Raw genomic sequence first — 21,873 nt, forward strand, 5'->3', positions numbered from 1 at the left:
ATTATTCAATAATAAATTTATATTATCATGAAATTTATTTATAATAAATTTTAATGAAATAAAAATTATAAATTTATCAATCAATTTGGTTTATTTAATTATTTTTTTGATTAAAGTTATATCAAACCAAACTAATTAAAATTACCAAATCCAAGATTATATACCGAACCAAAATTATAAAATTAACTTTTGGCGAAAAAGGAAAATTATAAAAATTAACTGAATTATTAAATTGTAAATTATCAAATTTAAAACTATATAGAGAACCAAAATTATAAGGGTTAACTGAATTTTGAAATTATATCAGATCAGTTGAGTTAATTTATTCTTTTTTGGTTTTAACCTAACAGAGCTCACCAACCCAGAAGGGCAGAAGGAGAAGAAGAAGAAGAAGAAGAAGAAGAAGAAGAAAACAGAAACAGAAAACTACTTGCAACAGACCTTTTCTTCCCAGTCACCATTTTTCTCTGTTTTCTCAGTGTCTACAAATCAAAAACTGAAAAAAAAAGAAAAAAAAATGAATCCACCTTCTCCAAATCCGAATCCAAATCCAGATGAATTCTCTTCTCTCCCGCTGGAATTCATTTCTTTCCCTCCAATCTCTAACCCAACTCCCACCCTGAACCCTAACCCTAACCCCACAACCCCTCACTTCCTCTCCTTCTCCATCCCCAAAAAACGACGTCGCGGCCGTTCCCAACGCACCACCACAATACCAACGACGTCGTTTCACCTCCCTCCAATCCCACCTTTTCCACCCAAATCCAGCTTTAACACACCCCAAAATTCTAACTCTAATTCTTTAACACTAACACAGCAACAACCAATCCCCGACATTTCCGAGGAGATTATTGTAATCAATAAGGAGTCCACCAGCGAAGCATTAATTGCACTTTCTTCCGGTTTTCCCGCTGATTCTTTAACGGAAGAAGAGATTGAAGCAGGTGTCGTTTCGGTCATTGGTGGAATTGAACAGGTTAATTATATTCTAATTAGAAATCATATCATTACAAAATGGCGCGAAAATTTTAACACTTGGATTACTAAGGATATGTTTTTAAACTCGGTTCCAAAACATTGTCATGGTCTGTTAGATTCTGCTTATGAATATTTAGTTTCGCGCGGATTTATTAATTTTGGAGTTTCGCAGTCGATTAAGGATAGAATACCTGGGGAGTTGAATAAGTGTAATGTGATAATAATTGGTGCTGGTTTAGCTGGATTGGCCGCTGCTAGACAGTTGATGAGGTTTGGGTTTAAAGTTACTGTTCTTGAGGGGAGAAAACGTGCCGGTGGGAGAGTTTATACAAAGAAAATGGAGAGTGGAAGTGGGAATAGGGTTTCTGCATCGGCGGATTTAGGTGGGAGTGTGTTGACTGGGACTTTGGGTAATCCGTTAGGGATTTTGGCTAGGCAGCTAGGATGCTCGTTGCACAAGGTGAGAGATAAGTGTCCGCTTTATAGGTTTGATGGGAAACCAGTTGATTTGGATATGGATATGAAGGTTGAGACTGCGTTTAATCATTTATTGGATAAGGCTAGTAAGCTTAGGCAGTTGATGGGGGATGTTTCAATGGATGTGTCATTAGGGGCAGCTGTGGAGACTTTTAGACAGGTTTATGGGGATGAGGTGAATGATGAGGAAATGAACTTGTTTAATTGGCATTGTGCAAATTTGGAATATGCAAATGCAGGTTTGTTGTCAAAGCTTTCATTGGCATTTTGGGATCAAGATGATCCCTATGATATGGGTGGGGATCATTGTTTCATGCCTGGTGGGAATGGGAGGTTGGTTCAGGCTTTAGCAGAGAATGTACCGATTTTGTATGAGAGGACTGTGCATACTATTAGGTATGGGAGTGATGGGGTGCAGGTTATTTCTGGAAGTCAGGTTTTTGAGGGGGATATGGTATTGTGTACAGTTCCACTTGGTGTATTGAAAAGTGGGTCCATAAAATTTATTCCTGAGTTGCCGCAGAAGAAGCTTGATGGGATAAAAAGGTTGGGGTATGGACTGTTGAATAAGGTCGCAATGCTTTTTCCTTATGTGTTTTGGGAAACTGATCTTGATACATTTGGGCATTTGACTGAGGATTCAAGCACGCGAGGGGAGTTCTTTCTATTTTATAGCTATTCAGCAGTTTCCAGTGATCCATTATTGATTGCTCTTGTAGCAGGAGAAGCTGCGCATAAGTTTGAGAGTATGCCCCCCACAGATGCTGTGACACAAGTTCTTCAGATTCTTAAGGGTAATACTATCATATTTATTTTATTGTTCAATTGATTTAATATTTTTTCACATGGATAAGTCAATATTAAGAGCAACCATTTTAGTGATCTTCCTTTGAGTAGTTAGGCAACCGTGTCTAATGATCATCAACATTTTTCTGCATGTGCTTATTTGAATAGAGAACAACTTTTCTTTTGAGGAGTTTTTCTGTCTTGTCATTAACTCATATGATTGTTTAGATGAAACGCAAGTTCATATGGCACTGCTTACTTGCAGGTATTTATGAACCAAAAGGAATCACTGTCCCAGAGCCAATCCAAACTGTATGTACACGATGGGGTAGTGATCCCTTTACCCTTGGTTCTTACTCTAATGTTGCAGTTGGGGCTTCTGGAGATGACTATGATATATTAGCAGAAAGTGTTGGGGACGGAAGACTTTTCTTTGCGGGGGAGGCCACTACTAGGCGATATCCTGCGACTATGCATGGAGCTTTTCTTAGTGGGTTAAGGGAAGCTGCTAACATAGCTCACTATGCTAGTGCTCGAACCTTGAGGATGAAAATTAGTCGAAGTCCTTCAAAGAATGTATACAACTATGCTTCTCTTCTTACAGATTTCTTTAGGGAGCCTGACTTAGAATTTGGGAGTTTTTGTGTCATTTTCAGTCGAAAGGATGCTGATCCAAAGTCCCCAGCAATTTTGAGAGTGACATTTAATGAACCTCGAAAGAAAAGTCAGGAAGGTTGCGGACCAGAGCAACAACATTCAAATAAATTGCTTTTTCAGCAGCTTCAATCACATTTTAACCAGCAGCAACAGCTTCATGTTTACACTTTGTTATCGAAACAACAGGCTTTTGAGCTAAGAGAGGTAAGAGGGGGTGATGAAATGAGGTTGAACTACCTCTGTGAAAAGCTAGGAGTGAAGATGGTGGGGAGAAAGGGTTTGGGGCCTGCAGCTGATTTTCTTATTGCTGCTATTAAAGCTGAGAGGGGCAGTCGCAAGGCCACTTCAAATTCATTGGCTCTCAAAGTGGGCACTTTAAAGGGTACATCTAAGCTAAAAGCAGGCACTTTGAAGCAGAAATTGATCAGGCATGTTCTAAATCCTTATATTAGTCTTTTCATGTATGTTTTAAATTTTCCTTTGGCCAATTGATTAACAATGTGCTTTTGATTTTGAATAATTCTTCTAGGAGAGCAAAAGTAGTGAGCAATAGCAATAGGTTGGTACCTCCTCCCAATTCAAATATGCTAAAAAATCAAATGCCAATGGAGATTCGCGCACCAAATCAGGCACCCTCTGAATCTCCAGTTGCAGGTACATTTATATCTATCAGTTTTGGCTCATTTTTGAGTTGGATTAGTTGTTCTTCTATATTGTCACAGTGTGTATTATTAAGTCTCTGTCTGCTTATTTTTTTAGCCAGCTTACCATACACAACCTTACACGCACTTGATTCTAAGTTTCTACTATGTCTTTTATAGCTAAGGTGCTTTTATTTTCTAATTGAACTTGTGAGAATACTGGTATAGGGTCTTTTTATATTGTTACTATGCATATATAATACATATAAGAGGCTGGAGAAGAGATGCTCTTCTTCTTTTTTTTCCTCTTGAATGCATTTGAATGAGCATAAATTTATATAGCTTATGGTGCCAAACATCTCGCTGTTCTGTGTGGTAGTGCCTTTTCTTCTCTTTCATGCTTCCTTGGAGTCAAGTTAATCCTGCCTTTAAAGGAGAGATTTTATTGTTCTAGTCTTGAAAAGAAATCATTAAATGAATGAATAATTGGTCTGCAAATTTGGTCTAATGAATGCATTTTCTTATATATTCAGCATTTTTCCATATTTGTACACTTCTACTCCTTTTGTTTATTATGGTAATTTATGTTGTCTGCTATAATATTTGACACTAATACTTGAATGTTGTTAGGACAAAGTCAAGTTGACAGTTTAAAGAATGAGCAGTTAGCACCTTCCTGCTGAATTTGCAACTGCTGTTGACTCTAGGATTGATTTTGTTTGCTACTGTTTACTGAAGTCTTGATACTGGCTCTCTCTGGTTAGACTGGCGGTTAGTCTTCTGATTTCTTTTACATGGTTATATCATTTGCTGAGCTGTTTAAATTAATCTCGCATCTGATGAAAATTTAGGCCTGGGTTTTATATTTCTCTGTCCAGGGAAGATAACATCTCTATATATTCCTTTTGCTCATTTGTGTTCCAGAGTTTGTTCCTCGTTCTGAATCTGGCAAGGAGGGCCAGTTGGAGAACTTTAGTTACCCATACCAGATCAAGGACACGTCAAAGAGAAGTTTCTTATTTCTGTGACCACAGTTACAGTTGCAATAAGTACTTTAAAGCTCAACAAGGAAAAATACAACCTTGCATGATTTGTATTCTCCTCTCATTTATTTATATCCCATGGACACCCTCTATGGAGGACTAAGGAGCGGTTTAGCTTATGTCGTTGTTGTATCACAGTCCAGAGCCTTCAGTTACCCTGGGTCCTGCAGAGGCATTGCACGTTTTTTGTGAATCCCACGTGAGATGCAGAGGGCAAGGTCCTGAATTACCTGCTCATTATTAAGTTTGTTACCAAGCAGACTGGTGTGCGGAGATGGGTACTTGGAGGTGGTTATACTGTGAATTCAAGTAAATTGATTATGTACCTTGATCTATTTTCATTTTATTCTAAGGCAGAAGGTTGGAATTCTCAGATGTGATGACTGCTGCCTGCTGCATTTGGTTGTTGGTGAAGGCTTATGGTCAGATTGATATAGCGAACAAGTTCGCCATTGTTGATGTTAGCAACTGTTTTGGAGGTGGAAGACTGCTGGATCGTCAGCTTTGTTTATCAATGAAGATTCAATAGTGTGATACCTTGGAAGTGAAAAAAGGAGATGAAGAAAAAGGCATGTGCTTGATTACAATCGCATCTGTAAATTCTTAAACACTGTTGACTCTTTCCTGGATATCCGCAAGGCATTTGTACATCTTTCTCAGAGTGTAAGTAAATTGTACAGAAAAAACAGTGTAGCATGTGAAAAAAAAAAAAACTTTGGATTATTACAACAAGGGTTAGATTCCAATGCAAAGTATCAGGCATTTTCTCTGGTGTGAATCAAAAGAATAATAAAATAGAACTTTTACTTGAGATACAACAATCGATCTCATTATAGCGCTCTCGGACTTCTTCAAGTGCCAAAATTCCACTCTTGAAGCCTGTTATTTTCTACTAACATCAAAGTGGCATCTCTGAATTGTGTTCGCCAGAGTCCCACCTGGTGTCTCTCAGCCATTCTGTTGATAATTCCTTTTTACTTGCTGCTCCAATGTCTCAAGACCCTTTTCCGACATTGAAAGCTCCAGACTATTGGTTCTAACTGCTAAATGGGAGTTTTTGGCTAAAGCTTTGGCGCGCATCTTCTTACAGAATTTACTAAACAAATATTTTATTGCAAGTTTTTAAGTTCTGTTTCAAAAAATTATTAAATTTAAATGCTGATTTATAAATATTTAATAAAATAAAATTATAAAAATATAGTCAGCTTTTAAAGTTTATTTGGTAAAGTTATTGGATATATAGCCCATAGTTATTATCGGTGGCAATTATATGTAATTGCTTTTGTTAATATGTAAAAATAATAAAAAGATACCGTAATATGGCCTATGATATTATTTTTTATTAATAAAAAGATATTAAATATACACAAATAACTATACTTATTCTCAATAACTAATAGTAGTTTTACCTTGGGTGGTTGTTGTCCTTAGATAAAGTTTAAATAAAATTTAATATATGCCAATGAACTTGGTCTCTAATGAAACAGAAAAAGGAAAAATGATTGAATATTCTCCATGTAATTAAAAAAAATAATAAAAATGGAGTTTGAAATTATTAAAATTTGACAATTTTACAGTTTAGTATATGAACTTAGTAAATATTTATAATTGAGCGTATATAGCAAGTTACAGGTTATCCATATCAAATTCTTACAAAATGGTGTACCAACTTATTAAATTTAATAATCAAAGTGTTTAAATTTTTAAAAATAACAATTTAGTATGTTAAATTATATATTATTAATATTTCAGTATCTAAAACTAGTCATTACATAATAAAGAAAAATCTAAAGTAGACAAATTAAACTATTATATTTTCATAATGAAAGATAATATTTATATGAAGGATAAATTTTCTTTTTAATGTAAACAATAAAAATTACAAAGATAAATAAAAGTAAATAAATGAATACTATACATTTCATAAAGAGATGTATTAATACTTAACATTATAGTCAAGATTATCATCCTCAACAATAACCAATTTTGTTTTAGATGTTTGTAGCGATGGGTTGAAAAAGACAATGTGTTGCTTCAAGTTAGATAGAGATTTCTTTAGAAAAATTGATAAAAATATAATAGTGTGATGATGGTGATAATGAGAGCGATCTATTAATCTATTAAGAATAGGTACCTTTGAAAGATTTTCTCGTCATATTCTTTTTTAATATATTTAAACTGATAATATGTATTTTAAGATTACAAATCTGTCATTGTTATTGACCTGCTAAATACACTCAATTATAAATATTTATTAAGTTCACATATCAAATTATAACTTTCAAGAGTTTAAATACTTGATTGTCAAATTTTAATAAGTTCAAATACTATTTTTGTAATTATCTAGCTTCTTTTATATAACTTATCGGTTCCCTATACTTAAATGTTAATAATTTCCAGTTTCAAACACTAAATTGTAACTTTTAAAAATCTAAATATTTGATTGTCAAATTTTAATAAATTTACACACTATATTTTTAATTATTCCATTAGAAAAAAGACTCTTGTATTGTCTCTGCAAACTGATATACCATTAAAGCAAGATGTAAGGAATAATAATATTATCGGTTCCCTATACTTAAATGCTAATAATTTTCAGTTTTAAACACTAAATTGTAATTTCTAAAAGTTTAAATATTTGATTATCAAATCTTAATAAGTTTACACACTATATTTTTAATTGCTCCATTAAAAAAAGACTCTGTATTGTCTTTGCAAACTGATATTCCGCTAAGGCAAGATGTAAGAAATAATAATATTAACATATTTTAATGACCACTTTGTTTGTTTATTTGATTGTAACATATTTTAATTACCACTTGGTTTGTTTGTTTGATTGTTTTGTAAACTTAGAATAATGTCTTACTAGTAGAAAACTTCTCAGGGAATAGCAAAAGGCTTCTCTTGGAGAACTGGTGATTGGACATATACCAGCTACCAGGGGTTGATATTTCTCTCTTTTACCAAAAGGGCTTCATTGGCTATTTGAAATAATTAGCTATCAGACTCTTAACACTTCAAGGGATAATTATATCATGCATTATTCTTCCATCTGCCCTTTACAATACAATAACATTACAGAAGAATTATAATGTTCTTTCCCTCTAAATATAAGGAAAGAAAAAACATTCAAAGTTACATAAGAGAACATGAGATACCAGAACTCTATAGAACCACCAGAAGGGTTCTAGTTGCAGATTTTTATTGAAATAATCAAATATATATTATCAAGGAACAAGTATATTACAAACAACAGGTTGTACAAGTAGAAGTCTTCTTAGCATCTAAAAAGTTGCTAAAAGACCGAAAAAATGAAAAAGCAGGAATAAAAAAAACACACTTTGGTATCACTCTCCCTCTTGCAGTTTACCCCGGCTGTCAGTTTTATTAGTTTCTTCTAACCACTGCTCTAGTTTTGCTTCTTTATCAGCCTTGAACTCATCAAAGTTTCCTGATTGTGACAATAAAGTATGAGATGGCAAGTTCATCTCAACTTGTTCATCATCTTCTAGTGGCTCATCAGCAGCAAGACTTGACAGAGGGAGTTCATCAAATTCAAAATCAGGCATGGATGAACTAGTGCTAGTAGATGCAACCAATTGCAGTGGAGTAGGACGAGAAAGTAGCTTCTCACCCAAGGTTGGTGTTGATTCTTTAAGATCAAGCTGAGGCCACTTGAAATTGCTAGCCCTTTCTTTTGCAGTCTTAAATACGGATGAAAAATAATTACTGTTTCTTTTGGTTTCCTGCTGGACTCCATTATGACCCCAAGTGGTTGGTCCCCACGAACTAGTTCTTCCTATTCGAAAGCCTGAAGTTGAGCTACGAATTAGTCCCCTTCTTGGTTGTTTTTCTGATATCTGTGCTAGAGATTTCCTGATGTCTTTTATCATCTCATCAGCAATGGATAAACCACAATTTTTCATTGATCTCACCATGGTGATAGAATCTTCTGTGTCTTCAGTGTGCAAAACTGTTTCATGCGACTTCTCGGTAACATTATCCTTGAGGCTAACTACATTGGGAACTGCATTTTGAATGTGCTGCTGAACATAGAAAAGGCCTACAGAAGGTTCATTTGCCACGTACTTGATCATCTCCGCCAGACTTTCAGTTATCTCCACAAAACCATCAGCAGTGGAGAACTCATGCATCTTGTTGAAGGCAAATGACAGTTCATCACTGGTTTGCCAAAATTCCAAATGCCAGTGCTTTTCAACATATGAAGAAATGGAAAGTCAAGCAAGACGAAAAGAATCTATAAGCAGATATTATTGATTCAGCATTTTGCCGCAGTATCACCAATAAATAGAGAAAACAATTATCTTAGCATTTAAAATCTAAAAGTTAGGTTTCTAAATTTTCTAGAAGCATCATTTCTTCACTTTGTAATATTAATCAGGTGCCATATGCGTCACGCTTAGCAACAGGGTCAATCACACTGCCAGTAGTTTTTCAATTAAAAATGTCTGCACAATAAGCAATTCCTATCTTTTCTACATTCAAATATAATATAGTAATGCACCTATTATGTGAAAAATGACTCAGTCCTTATGAAGAATTGATGAAAGCACATCATAAAAGAATCACACAGAGAAAGTGCCCCAGTATTACAACCATACCATAAACTAACTCATCGACCATTTCTGATAAGAAAATTACTCATTTCTTACCCAATTGATGACTTTCAAATTTTCACGACTGGGTTCCTAATGAACCCTGTGAGATGGGGTTATCATCTTCAATAAAGTTTTCTTCACCAAATTTAACACAAGAGGGACTCGTGCCTACAGCCTACCTCAAGAATTTTACATGAGACTTTAGTGTCTCAGTAACAACACCAAATTAGATCAAACAAAGTACTCTATAGCGTTCCAAAAAATGGAGTGATAAAAGATATTACAAGTTGTTAATGGCACAGAGGCATCCACCTTGCTTAAAAATTTTCTTTAGCACACTTGTCAATTGCTCTTGCTGGAAGTATAGACTATATAGTATAAACTCAAACTTTGCACAGGAATAATCCCCAGTCATTTCCTTTCTATTTGCCACAAAATTGGGAAAGTACTGCTGATGTAGAACACAAGTTCACACACCCAAAAATAATTTTATTAATCTCCAAAACTAACTATGCCTTGGAGGCTACAACCTTTATATATAGGACTCAAAAACCTATATTCAGGATTCAAACACCATACTTGGTGAAATAGGAAATCTAGACAAATATGAAATTTCAATTTCAATTTGAATATCCCTAACTATAAATATTCATAAATTATATTACCTTAGACTTTCTTAGAAGTACTTACAAGAAAATTCTGAATTTCATGTTTAAGGATTAAATCCTAAGCATAACCTTCCTTGCTGTATCAAGGACACCAGCATGTCATATGTTCTTGTCAAATATCTATTCCCACCTTTATGATTGTTATGAATGAACGAAGAGCAAATAACTTGCCTTTGCTTTATCTTCTCAAAGGACCAATCTTCTCATTATTCTCATATCAACCATCTTGATCTCTCTCAAAAATTATTCCAAGTCTTTTGAATCCCAGATACTCAAATGCAGCTAGCTAATTTATTGTCAATTGGCACTTATATTATACTTGGCATATATCATATAAGCAATTCCAGTCATATTACAGCACATTCAATTGAACAACCATAAAGATACGAAGCAATTTCCATCGAACTCTTCGAAGAAAGTTCATATTGATCGAGACAAATACAGTAATTTTTTAGGATCATAAGATATAATCAATAGTGGGTTAATGACTAAACCAAAGATGAATCCTACCCACATAAGAAAATCACGAAATAAATAAAACCCAGTTCTGATAATGTCGAAATTATTGCTATTATTCAACAAATTCAGTGACTATTCACCCAGAAAAAAAAAAAGAACAAGAAAAATACTTACAGGAAGCCCTAAAAGGAGAAAGAGAAACCAGCAATCATGTTATGTTTTTTATCGGTTTAATTGCTTCTTCAAGATAGGCAGACGCAAAGATTCAAGCTTAGCAAGTTGTATATCATTAGCATATATAGGAAACACTTGAAAAGAATCTTATCTTTGTGTTTCTGGTACTTGCCAGTCTTCATTATGTTACCTCATCAGCTAACAGATGATTTGAGACAAATAGAAGGCGTTTGATGTTTCTAAATTTTTTATGGACAGATTTTGCCCTTAGAAATCGAAATTTTTTGCTCCAGTTCAGTTCAAGGTAAATTACAAAATTCCCCCTCAAATAATATGACATTTACAGTTAAGTTAACCCTTTTTCACAAAAGGTCAATGCAATTACTATAACAATCCTAATACAAAAAGAAAATGGAAAAAATGAGCTTTAAAGGTAGGATATCATCTTACATTCTTAAAGATACATATGGTTATTCCCTTCTTGCGGTATTTACTGTTTGAATGATGAATAATGAGTCCCTTTCAAATATTCTTTTTTAACAATTCTAAACAATCATTCAAACCACTGGACTTTAATTCAATAATTAAATATTAAATATATCAAATTTGAAAATTTATTTTTCATTTTATAAAAAGAATTTTATATTTTTTTCTAACTTAAATATACTAATAAGTTAATCATATTTACGGTTGATGAATCTCTTAAATAAACTTATTAATCGAGATAGATAGAATCATCTTTTTTAAAAAAAATATTAAAATTATTGGATCCATTTTTTAGTTTTCTCATGCAAAACAAACAAGTTTGAATATAGAGGTTACATTACAGATAACGGAACCCGTTGATCTTCCAGCATAATACCGAACGCTTCTCCAGCTTTAAAAAGATTGAACCTCAAAGCTATGTTTAATAAAATTAAATTTATTTTATTTAAAAAATATATAAAATAAAATAAAATAGAAATTATAATATTAAAAGAAATATTTTGATGTTATACAAAATATTGACAAATTAATATAAAATTTATTTAAGAATTCTACCTATTTTATTAGAATTTAGTTTAACTATAATCAATTCCATACAAATTTAATTAAAAATTTTAAAGTAATTTTTATATAGTATTAGATTGAGATTTATAAAATTTATAGAATTCATTTATATGCTTATGAAGTGAAATTTAATTTACTATTCTACATAAATAAATTTTTATGGAATTCATTATAATTAAACTAAATTCTAATAAAATATATAAAATTTCTAAATAAATTCCACATCAATAAGTCAATAAATTCTATAACACTAAAATATCTTAATTATTTATTTTATATTTTTTTTTAAATAAATTTTTTTTTAACAAATTTTAATTTTAAGTATTCATAAAAATTTATGTAAGGTGATATTAATTTTCTGAAAAAAATTCATGGGTATTATCTTTTGTGGAAAATTTTTTATTTGTACTAAATTTTTTTATGTTTTTCTAATTTTTTGATATTTTGTCAGAAAAAAAATCGGTATATTTAAAAGATAATATGATAGAATAATATTTTAATTTATATTATTATAAAATTAATTTTTATTTAATATTTTCTTATATAAATTTTCTTTTCATAATTTCGTCTAAAAAATATACAAAAAATATACCTAAAAGATACTTAAAAGGATATTATTTTTAATTTATATTATTATAAATTTAGTTTTTATTTTTTAGAATTTTGTTAGAAAAGAATACTACTTAAAAAATACCAAAAATTATTATTTTAATTTATATTATTATAAAATTCTCTTTTCAAAATTCCGTCTGAAATAAATGTTAAAAGTATATTTATAAGATACTTAATTGATATTATATAAAGTACACCAAATTTTCCTACGAGACTCTACTTGGCAATATTTGGTAAAGCCACATCATGTAGAGTTTCAATAAAAAAAATAATTTTAATGTGGTAATATAATAATTTAATATAATATTAAATACTAATAAAATAAAATGATAACAATAAATGCATCATAATTGAATAAAATGATATTTTTAAATATGTATTAAAATAAAATAATAGCTAAATATAAAAAAAATGTGAGATTATATAATGCTACTAATTTACTATATATCTATTATATCTTTTTATTACTTTTTATAATCATTAGATTTTAAAGTTATTAAAGTAAAATAACGATTTTAAGCGCTTACTAAAATAAAATTATTTTTTTATAATATAATATATTTATAATCACGATAAAATATTTTAACTAAAAATTTAAATTAAAATATTATCAATAATTATGCATTAGTATAAGCAAATTGCTAATATATATATATATATATATATAAAGAATGTCAAGTTTTTCAATGAGATTTCACGTGGTAGAATTTTATAAAATCATGTCATATTGTTTTTCAATGAAAAATGACATGTGCTATATTTATAATAATATTAATTATAAATATTTATAAAAAAATTAAATATGATCTTAAATACTAATTATGAATATAATAAAAAATTATAACTTATTTAAATATAAGATTATTTTATTATTAAAAGATATTATAATAAGTATAATAATTATTATAGCTGCTACATATTAATAATAAAATATATATTTATATTCATATATGTAAAAGTAAAAATAATAATAAAATAGTAAAAATACAAAAGCAATTAAATTTGGAAGATAGAAACACTTAAAAGAAATTTTTGACATATTAAAAATTTTATTGGTATAATATAATGAATGGAAAAAAGCCTATATATATGTGTGATATTAAAAAATAATAATAAAATAAATAAATATTAAAAACTCTAACAATCTAATTTACTAAAAGTAGTTATTATATGAATGTATGAGAACTTATTAGTACAATACAATAGAACAGATAAAAAAATTAAAATTGATAAATGTATATTTATCTTAATATATGATAAATACATAAACCTTATAAAAGAGTTTTATATGATTTATATAATATTAATATAGAGTAAATAATAATATTATAAGAATAAAAATAAAACTTATTTTTATGTCAATATAATTATAACTAAATTATATATAATATATAAATAAAATAATTATACATAGCATGAGCAAATTGCTAATATATATATAAAGAAGGAGAAGATTTCTCATGAAATTTTATGTGGTAAAATTCTATGAAGTCATGTCATATTATTTTTCAATGAGAAAATGACATATAATACATTCATAAAAATATTAACTATAAGCTTTTATAAAAGAATTAAATGTGATCTTAAATGCTAATAATGAATATGGTATTTATGATGTATTTAAATATAAAATTATTCTATTGTATAATAATTATTATAGCAATCACAAACTAATAATAAATTTTATTATCTTTCTATAAAATATATATTTATATTTATATATATAAATAAAAAATTAATAAAATGGTAAGAAAAATAAAAACTTCAAATTTGAATTATAAAAATAATTAAAAAAATTTGTGACATGTTAGAAAACTTATTAGTCCAATATAATAAATAAAAAAGTTTCAATCTATATATATATGTGATATCAAATAATAATAATAATAATAATAAATAAATAATAGAATTTTTTAATATTCTTATTTATTAAAAATAATTATTATTTGGAGATATGAAATTTTATTAATATAATAAAATTGATAAATATATATACTTTTTATATTATTTATCTTAGCTTATAAAATACAAAAAATTCATAAGAATTTACATGATTTTTATGAAAAATTAATATAAATAAAATATAAATATTATAAAATAAGAATAGAACTTATCTTTATACTAATATAATTATAAAATAAAATTATATTATATATTTAAAATAAAATTTTAAATATGAAATAAATAAAAGAAATCATGCAATAGCACGAGCAAAGTGTTAGTAACATATAAAACTGTAGAAACAGCATCTTCATATAACTATTAAGATATTAGATGTAAATATTATACGTTTAGTTTCTATTTTAACTTGACTATTTAACTTGTTTTGTTATTAGTTGCTCATTAATAAATTTCTAATAAAATAATAATATAAACATTATTAATTTTAGTTGATATGATTTGTGTTAACAATTCTAAGAATATGATAAAAACACAAAGAAAAAGATTATATTTTATTCACAATATATTCTCATTACATTGATTAAAATAATACTTTTCTATTTTCGAATTACCTACTAAAAAGTATTATTTTAATCAATTTAATGAGATTATATTGTGAATAAAGTATAATCTTTTTCTTTATACTCCTATTATATTCTTATAATCGTTAACACAATTAGTGATCATATTAACTAAAGTTAATATTTTTTATATTATTAAAATTCATCGTTAATTTTACTGCACTATTAGTTTTATTCCTTTTCTTTAGAACACTATTAGTCTTAGTCTTAGTAAATATCAATTATAACAAAAAGGAGTGGTTTAATTTAATCAAAATAAACTAAGTTGGATTGAAAAAAAGTTATCGTTAATTTTACTGAGTCTTAGTTTTAATTTTAGTATTTTTAGTCATGCGCGCGTTAAGCGTGTAAACTATTATTAAAGATTAATATATTAATATATTTAAAATAAAACCTCCATGTTCATAAAAAAGAAATATGATATAATTCAATATTTTAATTTTATAATATAATACTTTTAATATTAATAATATTATAATTAATAAAAATATAATTTTTATCAGGAATAGATATAACATTTTAATGATATTATGACTGAAATAGACTAATCACGAATTAATTTTATTAAGATTAAATGATTAATACTAATTAATTCTATTAAAATTAAGAGATTAATTACTAATTGATTCTATTGGAATTAGTAATAAAGGAACTAAGATAAGGAAATTACGAGATATGTAATATTAGTGTAATCTATATTTATTTCATATCATTAATAGTAGTTTAATATGGCAACTGCATGAAATCAAGAATACCTTATACAGATAATTTATCATTTCTTAGCAATAAATAATTAGAACAAATTTAAATCACTAACATGCTTAATTTTGATTCATTTTAACAAAATGAGCTGCATTGCATTTCAGAATTTAATGTTGCTTGGAAAAATGCATTACTGAATACAGTACCAGATGTGAACAGCATACATACATATTTCAAGCTACCTATGCTTTCCAGTTTCAAGAAGAATGTTCCTAATCCGGACCAACTCATTAGCAACATCACTAATGTCCATGCGATCTCTTGGTGACTCTGCCGAGCAATCAACTCCAATCTTGAGAATAGAGTTCAGACATCCCAGAACTTTGTCCCTTGCGATACAAGTAATCCTGTGAGAGGCACTAGTAGCACTGGCGCTTGTTCCTTCATCTTCTGTAATAAGAAGAAATGGATCTGCTGCTAATGCCAATCTATCAGGCATTGCCATTTTAGCTAAGATGTGTAGGTTCAGGCCATCTTTGAACATTGCATCTGTTGGTTTCTTGCCTGTAAATAACTCCAGCAATAGTATTCCATAGGTGTAGACATCCCCATAAGTTGACACGTCACTTCCCATACCATATTCTGCAGTCAGTATACACAAAATGTTTTTCACAAAATGATTTTTGAAAATGAATTTACAAGTAGAAAGCGATAGTCAGTTCTTTCAGGGTTACCTGGGGCTGCATAGCCAACTGTCCCTCTAATGCCAATGGAGCTGGATGGACTTGAATGATGGGGAGCTGCTATGAGGAACCTGGCTAATCCAAAATCTCCGACATGAGCTGTCATGTCACTATCTAAAAGGATATTGCTTGGCTTCAGATCGCAGTGAACGACAGGAACTTGGCATTGGTTGTGCAAATAGTCAAGTGCACTAGCCACATCAATCGAAATACTCAATCTTTCAATCAGACTCAGAATTCTTGGCGGCTGATCCTGGTCGGGATTCTGAGTTGGATGCAACCATTCTTCCAGGCTGCCATTTACCATGTACTCATACACAAGGGCTTTAAAATCATTTTCTTCGAAATCACTACTTGAACATGCGGTTAATACTTTCACAAGATTTCGATGCCTGACGTTTGCCAGTGCTTGGCATTCTGTCATGAAACTTCTTGAAGCTCCTTTGTGCTGGAGGTTGAGTACTTTTACTGCGATGATTGTTTCATCTGGTGCAAGAATGCCTTTGTAGACAGAGCCAAAACTACCTGCACCAATTAAATTTGCAGAAGAAAACCCATCAGTTGCTTTAAGGAGATTTTGATAGGATACCTTTTGAAAAAATATATCCAATGAAGATCCTGAAGCTTCTTTGTTTTTCCTCATTTTCAAACAACAAAATAGTAAAGCCGACGTTAGCAATAATACTCCAACGACCCCACAGCAGGCAACTACAATTATCAACCTCAGCTTGTGAGAAGTCTTCGGTTTCATCGACTTGTTCAAGGTGCACCTTGGCAGGTTGATTTCAGGTATGCCTCCACAAAGATTCTTGTTTCCTGAAATTGAAAATGCACTTGCGTTCTTGAAGACTCCCTCGGCTGGCACTTCTCCTTCAAAGTCATTATATGATAGATCCAATTTTTCTAAAGACTTGAATTCTGCAAAAAAATTCGGAATTTGGCCAGTCAAGTTGTTGTGAGAGAGATTTAAATCGTTGATCCCTCTCAAAGAACTCAAAGACACAGGAATTGTCCCTTGAAAAGCATTCCCTTGCAAGTACAAAGTTTCCAACCTCGTGCAACTTCCCAAACTTTTAGGAATTTCACCTGATAACTTGTTTTTTGAAACATCAAGATATCCAAGATTCACTAAACCACCCACTTCCATAGGAAGGGATCCTGTAAACTGATTTTCAGATAGATCCAAAGATATTGATAAAGATGGAATACTAATCAATTCTTTCGGTATTGTACCACTCAAATTGTTCCGAGAAAGATCCATCAACAACATCTGCTGGCAGTTTCCAAGGCTTGACGGAATGCTTCCTTCTAAGTTATTTACTTTTAAAGAAATTGTGCTCAGTGAAGTAATATTTCCAAGAGAAGATGGGATACTTCCTGAAATGTTGTTATCATTCAGATACAACTTGATCAAATTTTTCAGTTTACCTAAAGAACTTGGTATGCTGCCAGTCAATTCATTTCTCTCAAATCCTAAAGCCTCTAAACGGATAAGATTATCAATCTCAGATGGAATACGTCCACGAATCTTGTTTCTTCCAAATGCCATGTGCACAAGCTTTGTCGAAAAGTTGCTTAACATTTCAGGCAGTACTCCTCCCAAATTGTTTTCAGTAATAGCTAAAATTTCCAAGTTTGTATTATTGGCTAAGGTGTAGAGAAAACTCAGGTCATCATCTTCTCCATTTCCAAGATTGTTCTTATGAATGCCTATATACGACAGATTATGCAAGCGCGCTAGACTAGGAACTTTGCCAGTGAAATTGTTTTGTGATACATCAAGAGCAACAAGATTTGAGGCATTGGAAATTGTTGGTGGAATTGATCCGCTGAATTTGTTTGCATAGAGTCTAAGAACTTCGAGCTTCGGAAGACTTTGTCCTAAGTCCGGAGGAAGATTTCCATGAAGTTGGTTAATCGGCACAGATAGAATTGTAAGACTCGAAAGATTGAAAATGGAGGGAGGAATCACCCCACTGAAGTTACTTCCTCCAAGGGAAAAAGTTTGTAGACTTTTCAATTGTCCGATACTGTTTGGAATCTCTCCGTGAAAATTATTTCGTGTTCCATATATAATTTCAAGAGACGAAAGATTACTAAAAGAAGGGGAGATCTCACCAGTTAGATAGTTTATTTCAAATTCAAACATTTGCAGCTTCGACAAAGATTTAAGTTCAGCAGGAAGTTTGCCTGTCAAGTTGTTGCGACCTAAACGAAGAGTCAAGAGGTTAGAACAATACGAAATGTTGACAGGAATTTCACCAGAGAAACTGTTCCTTCGCAGGATTAACGTTCGCAGCCTGAACAAACGGCCTATTTCTTGAGGAATGTAGTGGGATAAGCTATTGTTTTGCAGGTTCAGTACCCTGAGGAAACTCAAGTTTCCAATGAAGGCAGTTAGGCTGCCACTTAGTCTGCTAGATTCCAGGTCAATCTCAATGACTCTTTGATGGCGGCTTCCACATGTTATGCCAGACCATTTGCAGAAGTGCAAGGATTCATTCCATGAGCTTAGAATATGGAGGGGATCATCTGTGATGTGAGCCTTAAAGGCCAGCAGGGAGAGTCTATCAGTTTCATTTCCTCTACCTGATAAGGAGGAACAGGAGAGTTGAATCATTTTCAAGAAAAGTACCCACAATAATATGAATATACTAATTCCTGACAGCTTCATTTTAGGCTTCAACTTTCAGCTATTAACCAAGTATTTGAGGATGTTTTTAGCTCTCTGCCTGCAAACAAAAATATAAATCTCAGTTATGACACTCTCCATAGAGATTTTTGGGTATCAGGGTTCTATTTGATTAGCTCAAGTTAAAATTTTTGTGTTGAAACAAAAGAATTAAGTTCTTTATTCTCAGCAAATGTAACAAGAAACTATATATAACTAGTCAAGAAAAGAAAGAAAGAAAGAAGAAGAAAAGTTGGTAGCTTGCCTTGATTCAGTTAGTTTTCAGGTTTAGATTTGAATAATGAAACTTGCTTCTTGGCTGGTTGGCACCAATGTGAAACAGAGAATGTTTTTGCTATAGCAGAAATGTTAGAATAAGCTTTTTGGGCTTTTAATTCAGGCTTTTATAGAAAAGAAAATTCTTTATACAGACTTGGTCTCCCTATGAATTCTTCTTCTTCCTTTCTGCAGTCTTTTAAAGTGCAAATATGTATTCTCATGTTTGTCCAAGTCAAATCGGTTTGAGGCAAATATGATTCTATACTATTTAAAATGGTGCTATATTGACCCTTTTATAAAGACTTAATAACTCAAAAAATCTAAATCTATACGAGGTAGTGCAAATCTGGGCAATTCTTAATTCTTTTGACAAAAGCAGCCTCATTGAGTAAAATTTTGACTAATTTTTGAGATTAATCAAAATCAAATGACATATGAAGTCGGCTTAATTCATGATTATTTATATACTTCCTAATTCCATGTCACTACTACATCACTATTAAAAAAATATTTCTGGCTAAGGGCCTTTTAGATACTTAAATTTTATAGTAATTTTAATATTTTATTTTTTAATCTAATTTGATAAATATTTAAATTTTTTAATATGTCCATATATTATTATATGTAGATTTTTTAATGTTATGATTAAATGGAATTCAGATGCTTGATAAGTTAATATAAAATTTTAAAAAATATTTAAGAAATTATAAAAATAAAAATTTAGCTGTTCTGTTATATTAGTCTGAAAATCAATATGGTAAATGGTCATTCATTGTGCTTTTTTATTTTCTTCCTTGTGCCACTCTATCTTTTACCCATGTCATGACCATCCACTTTCACCTCCTATCTCACAAATTCTCTCAAACCCCACAAAACACCAAATCAAAGTCCCTAAAAAGAATAACACAATCACTGTACTTATTTCTCTTTCCTATTGAATCAGCACTATCATCCATTCTACCCTTCATTTAGAACAAAAAACAAAAAGGAATGAGAAAGACACAATTAACAAACAAATTGAGTCCAGTGCATTAAGATATTTCTGAGAGAAGATTGGATACTTCCTGAAATTGTTGTTTTCATCAAGACAACTTGTTCAACCAAAAGAACTTGGTACTCAGTGTATTTGCTCATATCTTAAAGCCATAAGGTTTCCAATCTCAGATGGAATGCTTTCACGAATCATGTTTTTCTTTTTACCAAACGGCATCTCTCAATAATATTTGTCTAAAAATTTTAAGTTGCTTAACATTTCAAGTAGTACACCTCCCAAATTTTGTCGCTTAAGCATATTAAAAACTAGGCACTTTGCCAATGAATTTTCTTTTTCTTTTTTAGTAATAGATATGATTATTATGTAAATATATTAAAAGGAATAAACAAATAAATTTAAAAAGGAGAGATCTCAAACAGGATATTTCAATTTCCGTACTAATTATTTGTATCTGACCACTATATTAAAGCCTGACAGTTTAGTGGAGAATGTCATTCTTGATTTAGCGGATTTTTTCATGCAAAAAAGCTTGTGAGAAGATGACAGATGATTCACTTGTATATCAAAACAATTGATCACTTTGATTCGATATTTGTCCTCAGTATATATATTTCTTCAAACTCCATCTTTGATTTTATCTCTATCTTTTGCCAAATGAAGAATGAACCAAGAAAGCACGTGATGTCAAAACTAATATATCGACAAATGCAAATGTAAATATTATAGGTTACATACACATTTAATATGTTAACAGTTAACAGGTATTAATATGTTAATGTATTAGATTAGAAGGATGGGAGGCAGTGGAACACAAACCTTACACCTCAAGCTTTCATCCGCCATTTATTGGGCTTTTTTTTTTTATTACGGAATCACTGCTTCGACTCATAAAACTTAAACAACTAATGATCAGAAAATGATGATTACTAAGCTAACATTGTAGAGAGGAACAACTTTTCTCTAGGTCTATCCGTCTTGCTATATATATACTTTCATTGCCCACTCACAACATTATAATATAAACCATCTCCATATCTCTATTGATGGAATTGAATGGGAGCTAAAGTTAGCAAGAACTTGGATTCTAGGCAAAACCCAGAAATTATCTACTCCATGGATGAGAAACCAAAAGAAGGATCATCCATAATTGAATTACTCAAGCCAGGATGCTTCAAAGCAAAGAAGACAAAGACTAATAGGAAAAGAACATTAGAGGACTGGCTCTTAGCCTCTCCTAGCATGAAGCCGGATTGCATAACTGTAGGTGAACTTCATGTTTCCAAACAATTCTCCAAAAGGGTACATCCATCATCTTCTATAGAAGCTCATAAAGTTGTACTCTCCAAAGCAGGAGAGAGCTTTTCCCTAGAAAGATTGGTTATCCTTGACAGAGAGGCTGATCTAGATTGTATCAATTTTTCTTCAATGGATGTTTCCTCTGCAATTAAAAGGAGCAAAAGTAATGAAACGAAGAAGAGGGTAAGCTTTAAGTTGCCTGAAGAGGCTGACATAATCATTTTTTATTCACCATATTAAGGAATCAATGGAATGGCAAAGACATTTCTCAAATGAATATAGGTACAAGTTTATAGAGAGTGGACGTTATTGGGTCTTTTCTGCCACCAAATGGTAGCAGCTTTTCTATTCTTTTAATTTCTTTTCTCTTTTTGCGTCTTGTCGTTAACAGGAAAAAAATAAAATAAGGATGTATGAAACTATTTCATGGTTTAATTTAATGTATCTTAATTAAGAATTTGTGATTTATTTTTTATCACTTTAGTACTTGTAAATATAATCG

At 30.8% G+C, this 21,873-nt stretch overlaps 4 protein-coding genes across 5 annotated transcripts; 2 read left to right on the plus strand and 2 right to left on the minus strand.

Annotated features, from left to right (window-relative positions):
* The first annotated feature begins 293 nt into the window (after positions 1–293).
* Positions 294–5,400, plus strand: LOC8260130 (protein FLOWERING LOCUS D). 2 transcript variants are annotated; one of them, XM_015725638.3, is made up of 6 exons: positions 294–2,249; positions 2,507–3,326; positions 3,428–3,552; positions 4,170–4,310; positions 4,464–4,870; positions 4,957–5,400. In XM_015725638.3, the coding sequence occupies exons 1-4, from the start codon at positions 518–520 to the stop codon at positions 4,220–4,222; spliced, it is 2,730 nt and encodes a 909-aa protein (XP_015581124.2). In that variant the 5' UTR covers positions 294–517; the 3' UTR covers positions 4,223–4,310; positions 4,464–4,870; positions 4,957–5,400. The 2 variants fall into 2 exon arrangements, with proteins under 2 accessions (XP_015581124.2, XP_015581123.2); XM_015725637.3 differs by having other exon boundaries at positions 4,464–5,400.
* Positions 5,401–7,737: 2,337 nt separating this feature from the next.
* On the minus strand, positions 7,738–10,741 carry LOC8260131. The gene is made up of 2 exons (XM_048375894.1): positions 10,503–10,741; positions 7,738–8,793 (listed from the first exon to the last, which is right to left on the minus strand). Exon 2 carries the CDS (start codon positions 8,734–8,736, stop codon positions 7,930–7,932), a length of 807 nt encoding a protein of 268 aa, XP_048231851.1. The 5' UTR covers positions 8,737–8,793; positions 10,503–10,741; the 3' UTR covers positions 7,738–7,929.
* A 4,781-nt stretch (positions 10,742–15,522) lies between these two features.
* LOC8260132 (probable LRR receptor-like serine/threonine-protein kinase At3g47570) lies at positions 15,523–18,882 on the minus strand. Its single transcript, XM_002529552.2, has 2 exons — positions 16,123–18,882; positions 15,523–16,030 (listed from the first exon to the last, which is right to left on the minus strand). The coding sequence occupies exons 1-2, from the start codon at positions 18,803–18,805 to the stop codon at positions 15,627–15,629; spliced, it is 3,087 nt and encodes a 1,028-aa protein (XP_002529598.1). The 5' UTR covers positions 18,806–18,882; the 3' UTR covers positions 15,523–15,626.
* A 2,231-nt stretch (positions 18,883–21,113) lies between these two features.
* On the plus strand, positions 21,114–21,815 carry LOC125370476. The gene has a single exon (XM_048376118.1). The coding sequence runs from the start codon at positions 21,129–21,131 to the stop codon at positions 21,609–21,611; it is 483 nt and encodes a 160-aa protein (XP_048232075.1). The 5' UTR covers positions 21,114–21,128; the 3' UTR covers positions 21,612–21,815.
* The last annotated feature ends 58 nt before the right edge of the window (positions 21,816–21,873 follow it).

The sequence above is a fragment of the Ricinus communis genome, chromosome 6 (assembly GCF_019578655.1).
Source record: "Ricinus communis isolate WT05 ecotype wild-type chromosome 6, ASM1957865v1, whole genome shotgun sequence".
NCBI lineage: Eukaryota > Viridiplantae > Streptophyta > Magnoliopsida > Malpighiales > Euphorbiaceae > Ricinus > Ricinus communis.

What these genes read in the sequence shown, in the direction of transcription:
- LOC8260132 (XM_002529552.2), bottom strand. Translation starts at nt 18,805, where the DNA reads ATGAAGCTGTCAGGAATTAGTATATTCATATTATTGTGGGTACTTTTC. An exon ending in AGTTGGCTATGCAGCCCCAG is followed by an intron (nt 16,031 to 16,122) that starts GTAACCCTGAAA and finishes TACTGACTGCAG; the next exon opens with AATATGGTATGGGAAGTGAC.
- LOC8260130 (XM_015725637.3), top strand. Translation starts at nt 518, where the DNA reads ATGAATCCACCTTCTCCAAATCCGAATCCAAATCCAGATGAATTCTCT. An exon ending in TTGAAGCAGAAATTGATCAG is followed by an intron (nt 3,327 to 3,427) that starts GCATGTTCTAAA and finishes TAATTCTTCTAG; the next exon opens with GAGAGCAAAAGTAGTGAGCA. An exon ending in CTCTGAATCTCCAGTTGCAG is followed by an intron (nt 3,553 to 4,169) that starts GTACATTTATAT and finishes GAATGTTGTTAG; the next exon opens with GACAAAGTCAAGTTGACAGT.
- LOC8260131 (XM_048375894.1), bottom strand. Translation starts at nt 8,736, where the DNA reads ATGCATGAGTTCTCCACTGCTGATGGTTTTGTGGAGATAACTGAAAGT.
- LOC125370476 (XM_048376118.1), top strand. Translation starts at nt 21,129, where the DNA reads ATGGGAGCTAAAGTTAGCAAGAACTTGGATTCTAGGCAAAACCCAGAA.